General features: G+C 39.8%; 1 protein-coding gene across 1 annotated transcript; it reads right to left on the reverse strand.

Moving 5' to 3' along the window:
- Window positions 1-36: 36 nt before the first annotated feature.
- LOC108900541 (zinc finger protein 654) lies at window positions 37-11,173 on the reverse strand. Its single transcript, XM_051070384.1, is given in 13 exon segments — window positions 37-2,044; window positions 2,153-3,225; window positions 3,921-4,717; window positions 5,047-6,225; window positions 6,320-6,424; window positions 6,426-6,605; window positions 6,870-7,011; window positions 7,208-7,344; window positions 7,756-7,958; window positions 8,710-8,845; window positions 9,020-9,101; window positions 9,472-9,617; window positions 11,027-11,173. Coding segments are annotated over 13 exon segments (4,311 nt in total). The 5' UTR covers window positions 11,153-11,173; the 3' UTR covers window positions 37-2,039.
- Between the last annotated feature and the right edge of the window lie 337 nt (window positions 11,174-11,510).

Genomic DNA, 11,510 nt, shown 5'->3' on the forward strand with positions numbered 1-11,510 from the left:
ATAAATCTATAACATAATTCATCCATGACAACAGACTTTTAGATTCATAATTTGTTTATTCAAACAAATTTAATCACCTTTTCTTTAAGAAAAATAGATGAGGAATCATTACCTTTACAAATCCAATCTATTAACCTTTGTACATATAAATAAGCCAGTTTAAGTGCACAATCCCATAAAAACATTACATTAAAAAGTTATCAAACAGATCAACCATCTCAAAAGTATATACATAACAAAGGACCAATGTAAAATACTCTACATAGTGAAATACATGATCATTGAGTTTAACTGAGTAACAAAAAACTTTGAAAACCAAAGCAAACTGGTACTGAATTACTGTTATTAATGTTTACCTACAGTCTAACACTGATTCAGTCTTGGCACCAGTAAAATTGTGAATAATTCATATGCTGTACAGAGAATTAGTGTGACAGTATGAAGGCAGATTTACATGGTTACAGATACTTTGGTCACGGCTTTAATGAGTCAAGTGATTCATGTTGTCAGACCATGACCAGAAGACTTACTAACAAAGGCAAACCCAATCCTGCCTCACTACCAAAGAAAAAAAACAAACAAAAAAAAAAAAACAGCAGCCTACACATTAAGCTTAAAATACCTCCTCTTATTGTTTTAAAAGTTGTTGTATGTAACAAGGGTTTGGAGGATTTATTCAGAATTAATTTTTACAACAAAGATGTTGTTGAGAGAAAATAACCACCACATGTCTGAGGGACCTTGATTATATATCCTCCCTACAAAGGTCAGAGTGGTGCATGATTAATTTGGAAGACTATACATTTTAAACAGAAAGAGCAACATGCACAGAGCTCAACTTTCCATCAATTACCAGGACTTTTCACAATATTATATGACCTAAATGGACATATTCCTTATAGTGTTAACAGGTTAAACTGAAAACCAGAAATGAACAAATTCTAAAGGGGATGCAGTTTGCTAAAAGCATTAAGGGGCATTTCTCCATTGCTTTCAATGGCCCTGACTGATGACATGTCCGACTTGCATTACGATGCATACTAAACCCAATAAAGCATTTTGCAGTTTATTTGTCAAGTAACTGAAAGATTTGTGGCTGAGTGTTTATCGTGCTATGGCATGTAGTAGTACCTTAGAAATAGACCAGGCAGACATATTTGATGGTATATTGTGATAGATTACTGACCTCTAAGCATGCCAGAGTATGCTAGAAAAGGCAAAAGCATTTCATCTATTCATACATCCAGCTTTGCCTCCTTCTACCGACTCAGGAAAAATGAATGACTGGATTAAATCTGTCAGTACTTGCAGTGGAGTGAGCTTGAAACTCAAGTTGAAACTGTGTATAGTTGTGTCAGTAATAATGATTTAGAAATGCAAATACATTGCGCAATCTATTTTCCTATAAGGTTCATAAACCTTCACTGACCATAACATATCATGTGGCGCTAGAACTTTACCACAATATGTTAAGTCCAGCAAAGATTTGTCATTACAATGCTAGCATTCTGGTGATCTAAAAATGGAATACTGGGATTTGTGTTGTTTTTTTATGGCTGCATGTACTTTGTACATGAATAGCTATTGAGTGTTTTATTCTAGGGAGGTTATCCTGGGTCATATTTGGTTTCTCAGTTCCCAGGCACGGTTCAGAGTTATGTTCAGATATGCTTTTGTTCATTTTTAGGAGCAATACTGACTTATCACAGATTACAAGAATTAACAGACTTACCACTGATTTTTTTTTTTTTTTTACTTATTTGATAAAGTGCTCACTGATATTTTGAAGAAAAACAATGTGTTCAAAACTAGCTTTAGCTGTCAAAATTATTGCTTCAAAAGTTTTTACTAAAATCCTCCAATTAACAATTTTGGCACATAACCTGCCTTTGTTAACAAACTGGTATCCAATAATCAAATATGTACTATATCTGAGTATTGAGAATGGGTTCCAGTGTTTCATTCATCTTCAAGGCTTGCCCTGAGCCAAGTGACAGACTATAATGGTCAATCCAGCTGTACCTCCTCTTCATGCAGTACTAACCTTAAAAAAAAGAGAAAAGAAAAAAAAAGATTATCCAGTGGTTCAAATATTCATACAATAATGGGTTGATATATCTCATTTTATAATGAGACAATCAAGTACACTTACTTTCATCATCAGAATCAAAGCCAAAGAGTGAGGAGCAGGTGTTAAGGGCTTGGTGTCTCTGTAACTCTTCTAAGCTGCTGAAAGAGGTCAGACATTTGTCGCAGCGATGTCTGACCTTCTGCACAGGGGCCACCTCATCCACTTTCTGCTCCTGCTCTGGGGCAGGCTCTTTCTTTTTCTTATTGCTCCAGTGGACATTTTTCTTCTGAGCGGCCTCGTCAATGGATCTCCTCTTGCGCATAGAGAGCAGAGATTCATCAAGATAGGTGGAAGGTGGCGGCCGGATGAAGGGGGCTTTGACAAAAGTAGCGTAGGAGGGATCTTCAGGTTTGAAGGTTTTGTGCTCAGTGATGTGTGGCTCTCCAAGTTTCCGTTGGACTCCCTCAGCCAAGGTAGACAAATCCTCAAGGTCTCTGACATTCAAAGGGTCCCATTCAACTGGTGTCCTTTTCCGGCACTTCTTACTTGGAGTGGTTGCAGCAGCACTTGTATGGGAAGTGGAGTTTGACCCGTTGGTCACATTTCGTGTCACATCTTGATATCCATTGATGGTGGTTTTGCTGTCATCCATGGGCTCGGAACTGACTGGTTTTTCTGAATAATTTTCTGATTTACCTAGGTCTTCACCACTGTTTGGAACACTTGCTACACAATCCTGCTCATCAGTTTTGATCATCTCCTGATTAGAGGCTTCAACATGATCAGGGGTTGGACTCTCCCTCTGCCCTTTTTTACTCTGCAACCATATCTCCTCAACCTTCACTCGTTGCTTCCAAGGAGCTTCAGCATTTTGGTTTTTCTGTTTGCTGGGTCCCAACTCGAGCTCCTCTCTTTGAGGTGCAGGGATGTAGTGTCTCCATTCATGGTCATAGAGGCCCTGAAGGCTTGAGAAGAGCTTTTCACAGTCTGCGAAGGGACACTGGGGTCTGAGGGGCTTGTGAGTGTTGACATGGTCTTTCAGTTCCTGCTGCGTCAAGAAACGCTGGTTACACTCCAGATGGTAGCAGAAGTGTGGGAGAGGAGTATTGTGGAGCTTCATGTGGTCTTTATAATGCTGGAGAAACTGTAGCTGCCTGTTGGAGGAAAGCACAGTCAGCAAATTAAGTATATAAAATATAGTTTGCAGTAAAGGACATTTAGCAGCAGACTGAACAATTCTTTTAATAAATTTTCATAATTTTTGTACATTTGGCAGCTTCGGAGGAAAAGAATATTTAGCACAGTTACGAACTGTTACAAAATACAGTGTTCACCATTTGAAATGCTCATTTCTGTATGAACTACTAACCCTATCTTTACAACCATAGCTGGCTGGTAAAGCAAGGAATTGCCTCTTCTTTCTTCCCCCAACACATAGTATGCATGTTGGCTGTGAACCCCATGCGCATTACTTGACTTTGTCAATGAATTTACAACCAACCACCGGTTGGTCTTTTAAACACTGGAATCCAAAATGAGAACTTGTATTTAAGTTAGGAAGGTGCTGCATTAATCTCTACTGGTGTGTCATCATCCTCCATGCGTTATACATTATCTACAAAGGTATGAGTTGCCAATTGATTGATACCTGATGTAGAATTAAGAATTGTATTAATGGAACTGGAAATTAATGCTATGGATGCCGTAATGTGCAAGCCATCCTATTTCCCACCTTTTAAGTGCATCCTTTGCACAGTTAATATACAGTCATTAACAACCAGTTACGTGAACATGGCCATGTTAAAGTCTGTAAATTAGTCTGTGATGCCTGATATACTGAACATCTTACCTGAGGCAGAGTGTACACTTGTGCTTAGTCCAAATGAAAGTCTTCTCCAGCACCTTCTCTTCATTAATATGGCATTTGATAGCATGCTTTGTTAGTGTGGTGCTGATCCTCAAGAATACTCTATCACAGGACTCTGAAGGGCACAAGTGATATGTGATGTCCAGGCCATAGCCATTTTCTCCGACTGGGTTCTCCTTCCCTTCTCCTTCCCCCTCCCCCTCGTTTTCCATCACAGAGGGATCTCTTACAATCACCAGGTCATCTTTAATAACTACCTGCTCATCCTTGAAATCTACCTGCTTGAAAATATTTGAATTCGGGTTCTTGCACTTTTTGTGAAGCACAGATGTCTTTTTGATGAGGGTGCGGAGGTTTCTGATTATTCGAACTTCCCTGCTGAGGCTGGCAACTTTAGTTTTGCCCCCAGATTTCTGTTTAGGAGTTTCCTCATCAGAAATGGAAGTCTGATTTTCATCCTGAGGCTGATTCTGGTTTTCCACATTATCTGTTATTCCATTAGCAGCTGGAGTGTCTTCAGTGGATTGCTCTTTTTCAGGGGGTTTTTGCTTGCACATTTCATCAATGTGGTCCAGAACATGCTTTTTGGCAAAAGGAAGCTGTTTAAAGCGTTTTCCACAGAGTATACATCTAAGTTTTCTGCTCTTAAGGTGTGAGAGAGCGTGCCTCATAACATTCAAGCCTTTATAGTCTTTGCGGCAAATGTTGCAGTGGTGCATCAAATGGGCATATTGTTGGGTACGGAGTACTCTGTCCTTCCATGTTCTCTTGGTTTTCACCTGGAAAAAAGAAAACAAACCACTGATATCAGTGCTTCAAATTAAACAGAAAAAGTCAGCAGAATATCTGATAAAATTCCAATCAAAAGGCACTAGAACCACTTCATGTATCTCTATTTCCCTTACTGATAAACAGGGTCTGTTCATGTTTAAGCATTCTGCTTCAGAAATACTGTACTCACAAGTGTGTAAGTGTGTGTGTGTGTATGTGTGTGTGTAAACCTATTCCACTGCAGTATAGTTCATCTAAAACAAAACTGTTACATAAACTGTTACATAAACCTACATTATTAAAATAGCGGGAGGTTAATTACAGACAAATAACTGACCTCAGCATTTGAGACTTCTGTTTCCTCTGTGGGTTGGGGCTCCTGTTCTATGTCACCATTAAGTTCATCTGGTGCTGAGGATTCGTGAGGTTGCAGTTTCTCACTGTCAGGCTTTTTGGATTTAAGGGAGTAACTGTGTAACAGTTCTATTGGACAATCCAGTAACTCTAAGGGTGGTCCATCAAGCTCAGGATCTCCTTCGACAGCAGCAACAGCAGCCTGGGGCTCTCCAGGAGAACCTTCACTAACCTTGGAACCAAGCTGTGTTTGAGATTCCTCCTGGGTTTGTTCACCAAGTCTATTAACACAGACCAAGTCAGTATGTTCCCCAAGTCCATTTTCCTTCTCAAGGTCACTCATTTGCTCAATTTGATTCTCTTTCTGTTCAGTCTTTTGTTCAAGTTCATTCTCCAGATAAGGCATCTCCTGCTCATTGTCTTCTGTGCCAGTTTTCTCCTCAAAACCAGATTCATCCTCAGTAAAGAACATTTCATTATCAGGGTAGGAGAGTTCCAGTTTTAGTAAAGGTTTCCTTCCCCGTTTCTTCCCTTTAACTTTGACCTTCTTCTCTTTAACTGTCTGAACCTGCTCCAGCCTTGGAAGACCCTGCAACCATCTTTTCTTGCAACCTTTCCTTTTCAAAATCTGGCTCTTAACACATCTAGACAAATACTCTCTCTTGCGGTTTAGAGGGAGCTTTGCAGAGGCAGAATTTTCCATGTTAGTGTGATTGCGTCTTAGTGAATACATGGGTTTATTACCTGCAGAGGTGGATTTGAGATTGTATTTTATCTCTGGATCATCACCAGCGTCTGCCTCATCGTCAGAAGCAGTGTGTTTTCTCCTTCGCAGCCTTCTCCTCCATTTTCTCCTCTTCAACAGAGCATTATTTGATTGAGAAACACACTTCCCTGCCTCTCCATCTATAATCTGCTCTTCTGGAAGGTCTTGGTTCACAAATGTAGCTTCAGTGCACTGGCACAAATTTATACCTTGACTGCATGAGTCACTTAAACAATTATTTGTTAACAGCTCCTCATTATATTCCCTCTCTTCTTCCTTCATCTCATTTAGAACAGCAGCCTTCATAACCTTGTCACTTATCAACTCCAAGCAATGAGTCCTGAGGGTTAGGAAGTTCCAAAACTCGGGGTCAAAGCACAGGCGCTCCTTCAGCATCTGAAAAACAAGGATGAAAAAAATGTTAGGCACAAATCACAATGCTAATACATCCAATATATCATATGATGCCAAAGATATTCCCCTCTCCAACCTGCAGAATATGGAAGCGGACATTGGTCCGGACGGGGTTGTTGTGGGGATGCGGCTCCTGGTCAGGATGCATGTAAAGCAGGCAGACTGTTCGGTAAGCCTCCACGGCTGCGTTCCTGGCAGAAGACCAGTAGGGCACATGCTCGACAGATCTCCAGGTCATGAGGCAGGAGGAAGGCGATGGTCTTGCAGACCAATGACCGGGTTACAGAGTCAGCCTGCAAGTCACACAGCTGCAAGGCCCTGGCACAAAGCTCCACACATACCTGGATTCCTTCTCCACCCACCTGTAAAAAAACATATATTTATTTGTAATTTAAATAAGGCAAAACAGTGGATAGAAGAATCTTCACTTTTTGCACCCTTTATTGCAATGCAGCTTTCATTTCAAATGGACAGAATTGCCATTTTGGCCCATCAATCTACACTTAGCAACCTCTAATGACAAATATTTCAAACATTTTTTTCAGACAACGTGCAAAATATTTTCTTATTGTTTGTTCTGAGGAGCACAACTTTGAAAAAGATGATGCTGTGCTGTCATGCCACACCTCTGTAGTGACCAGTTTGATGAAGGGGAAGATGGCTCTGACATTGGTAGCAGAGGAGGCCAGCTCTAAGCACTCAGCCAGGAAGCCTTGTCTGGAGGGATGGGCTCTAAGATGCAACCTACTCCAGATGAACACCAGGTCCCTGCAGGAAGACAGCAGATAATAAGTCCAAGACTTCTACTTTAGTTGTAGGAGTACTGAACCAAATGAAGAAATTACTGTATGTATTTTACCAACAACTCCCCTTACTGTAAAATTCACACTGGGCAATTTAAAGAATGCTACTGAAAGTCACTGAATAGAGTACTGTGACGTACGTGTCTGAAAATCATATTTACCAGATGTAATACATGTCTCCATTGTGTAGATGCTGGGTAAGGAAAGCTTTACACAGCGACAACAGGAGCTCATCTTTTTCAACACTCTCTGTGTTGCAGATGATCTCCACTGCATCACGGCCATCTATCTCTGCCATCTGAGGAAAATGGTATATAGGAGACACATGTAAAATAAATAAATAAATAAAAAACAAAATACACCAAAAAGTACATCAATGAAAGATACCAGAAACAGGAAAAGCCATTTTAAATAATCTGATTTAATAAGAGTTATTCTTACTTTATCATATAAATTATCTTGAATGTCTTTTTCATAATAATAAGTTGAGTATTAACCATTTATTTAAAATTTTGGATTTGGATTTGGCTGATTTATATTTGTGACTTTCTAGTCACATCATCGTCTAAAAAATTTTGATAGATCAGAGAATGATTTTTTTCTATTCCCCATTTTGGCTGGGGTACTCCTTCTCATTCATTTCCACCTCTGTTATATGAAGGACCAAGCACATTCACATACACTCCCTCTTTTTTTTTTTCCCTCTTACCTCCTTGTGAAGATGTTCATGCAGTGAGGCCTTGTAGAGGCAGGTCAGGTAAGCCTGATGGAAGTACAGGTGCTTTCCAGCATCTGGATTTTCCAGGCAGCTTTTAGCCAGGGCCATAGCCTCCTTCATGCGTTCACAAGCCTGCAGATAACGAACCCGCAGCTCCAAGAATACTGGCAACTCCAAGCTCAAGTACTCCTCAACTGCAAGGGAAGGAATCACATGTGTTAATGAAAATATCAGGACATTTACATAGAAATGTGGGCTGATTAGCATTCTATGTTGGCCAAGGTGGGTTTTTTTTTAAATCTCTGATATAAAGGTTCTGAAGCATTGTAAAATCTTGGATATGTAAAATGTACTAATGGTTGTCTCAATATCTAAGGAACCAAAATTACTTTGATAACTTGTAATCATGATAGCCTAGAGAGCTGAGGAACACTACATCCATGATATCCAAACAAAAAGAACACAGAAAAAAAACTGAAGAGAGGATGAAAACATCCTGAAATTGACTAATGGTGCAGCCAACCTGAGTCTCTAGTAAATCCTACATCACCCTTAGACTTGGGGCTCCAGTGCTGAAGTCGTGGTTTATGAACTCAATCTATATTCAGCACAACAATTCAGAGCAAATCAATAGAACACAGCAGCAGCTGAACTTCTCTGTCTAACAGTATGGACTGACAATGTGATAGTGATTAGTGAGTGACAGACAGAAAGGTGAGGCTAGAACACAACCTGTCACTTTTCCTATCAACCAGCACTGCAGAGTGCTCTCACCACTCCCCTCCTCATGTAACTCTCCATTGAACTGGTTACGTTTGTTGATGACACAACCACAATTGGTTTTATCAAAAGTGTGCCTGGTCGCAGGAGTGGAGTGCCCACTTAACAATGCAGTGCTCTCTATGTTTATACCATATCAGCTATTTAATATGGTCATGAGCCTACCTTCCTTTGGTGGCAAATCTGCCTCCTTCAGGATTCCTTGCAGTACTGGATTCTCCCATGGGCCTCCTGCTTTGATGATCTGCCTCACATGCAGAAGGTAGCCATTCCTGTGCCTCAGGAGCTGAGAGTGACACTTCTGTAAATTTTTGTGAGATGATCAATGTCAATATTTAGTATTATAAGATGCTTAATACTCAATAGCCTTCTGAATCAGAATCAGATTTGGATTGTGATGGCAGCTAGCATTAGTGAAAGTGTGTTGTGTGAATAAGAAGACAAAGAACTGAGACAGTGAGTCAGTTTATGTCACCTGAAAAGAATCAAGGATGTCTTTTAAAGGTTCTTCCACAAATTCTTCTTTGCTGAAAAACAGCATCAGTTCAAAGAAGCTCCTGTAAGACAGTGAGAGAAAAAACAGGTTTCAAAAAACCCCAGCGAAAAAACAACTTACTGTGTTATTCTTAAGGCTGTGATGTTTACATGTATTAATTTTGTTTGCAGTTTTCAGTTTTAGTCTACAATTAATTAGCTTTTTTGCACCCATTTCTTGTTTTGCATTGCTCTGTGGCCCACAGAACAAAAAATAGACAGACCGTTTTTCCCAGGGGGGGAAGTCACTAAAACTGTATCACACATGACTCCAAATGGCAGCAACTGATTCTACATTGAAGTTGACATGCCATGGTTGGCCTTAACAGTTATTGAGACAAGAGTGGAAAACAAAGCAAAAAATATTCAGTTTCCATGTAACAAACTACTTACAAGGCCAAACTACTGAGAACATAGTGGATGTGCTGACAGTCATCAGGGAAGGCAGCAGTGGCTTTGGTGAAACTGCAGAGTGCTGTCCGCAGCACCTTGAGCTGGGGGAGAGGAACTTGCCATTGCCCTGTGTACTCCTCAACCAGCTGCATGGGAAGAACATTAGACCACAACAAAACACTGAAACAAGAAGAACTGATTTATACTACACATGTTCTTTTACTTATAAGAAATGGGCAGTAATTCGTCACCTTACTCATTTTTTTCAATTTACTGGTTAAACACCTAGTTGACAAAATTCATCTATAATATCTGTGTGTGTTGATTGATAGATAGATAGATAGATAGATAGATAGATAGAACTGAACTGCCATCATCAGATTTTTCCACAGATGCTCTAAGGGGTTTAAGTCTGAGCTTTGGCTTGGCCACTCAAGGACAGCCATAGACCTGTCCTGAAGCCAATCCAGCACTGTTTTGAATGTTGCACTTTGGGTCACCGTCATGCTGAAAGGTGAACCACTGCCTCAGACTCAGGTCTTGTACACTTTTGAGCAGGTTTTTATTATGGACCTCTCTGTATTCGGCTGCACTCATCCTTCCCTACACTCTGACCAGTCTCCCTGTCCCTGCTGCCGAGAGACTGCCCAGAACACTGTGCTGCCACCAGTATACTTCAAATGGCCATTTTCTTCCCATTTAAAATCAAATCTACAACACAATTAAGTGTGCAAAAAGTGAAGGGATCTGAATACTTACTAGAACTAATGTAAATTGTTGTACTATGCCCGCAGCACAATGCCTAAAATGGCACAATCTTCTCATCTTATAAAACATCTTCCTAATTCATACAATCTCAAACAGTCTTAACCAGTGTTTGCAAACACTGCAGAGCTTTCATGAACAAACTGTGGTGTAATATTATGTTATGTATTACAGAACTCTCCAAAAGGTGGAACTCACGAGTCTTACTTAATTGTGAACTAATTAAGGCGGAAATAAAACTGCTGTGCAACAGGGGCACATACACTGATTTCATAGTCCTGTAGCATGAAACAAATGTCCTTGCACTGTTTAAACTACCGTTGCAGCTGATATCGCTGGCTAATGGTGGATAAAATCAAGTCTTCCTCTGATTGCTATAATTCTTCATTAATTTAGATTTGAACGCAGAACATTTTGTAAGTCACTCATTGTTTGCCAATGTGCTAATAATAACAGTAAATACATAGGTCGCTGGAAGACCTCTCACCGTTAATTAGCTTAGCTAAACTGGCTTGCTATAAAGCCATGCATTATCAAATGTCACGCAGAGATCTCTAAAAACGCAGAGACTACATGAAGTTACTTAGTCAGAAGCCCAGTTTACACCTATCTACATTCTGTTACCAATTTCTGTTAAGTTTCCGATGGGCTATGCCACAATCTTAGCTAGCTACACAAATGCATTAACAGAGCTAGTCTTGAGGCTAATGTTAGCCAGCGAAGCTAGTAGCGTTAGCAATAAACAGACACCGACTCGGCAGACCACAGAACAAAATGGGGTCTAACATACCTCACAAAACTCAGAGCAATAGTCTTTGCTCTTGAGAGACGACTCATCGCAGCAGTGTCTACTACATAATGTGTCCAGGGCTGATTCAAGCCTGTCTGTTTCCAAATCACTTTCGCTGTCCGCCATACTGGCTGCTGTATCCAGCGCATAGTCAAAGTTGCCAGGTTTGTAAGGTAGTATCCTCCTATCTCCAACGACAAAACACGACCAACCTGGCAACACCGTAATTACAAACGTATTAATAAAGTTTTTTAAGGTTACACAACAAACAACCATCTCCACCTTTTAAAATGTCAAATTGCTAAATGAAATTTAGAAATATAATCTATAAAATAAATAAATCGTAAATATGTATACATATATTATAAATTATAATAATAGTAATATATAATTATATATTATATAAGTAAGTATATAAGTATAAGTGATACCCTACTTTGCAGGCCCTCTTTGAGCTGCATGTTCCCCATGAAAAACTGTTGAG

This window comes from Lates calcarifer, linkage group LG1 (genome assembly GCF_001640805.2).
Source record: "Lates calcarifer isolate ASB-BC8 linkage group LG1, TLL_Latcal_v3, whole genome shotgun sequence".
In the NCBI taxonomy this organism is placed as follows: Eukaryota; Metazoa; Chordata; class Actinopteri; family Centropomidae; genus Lates; species Lates calcarifer.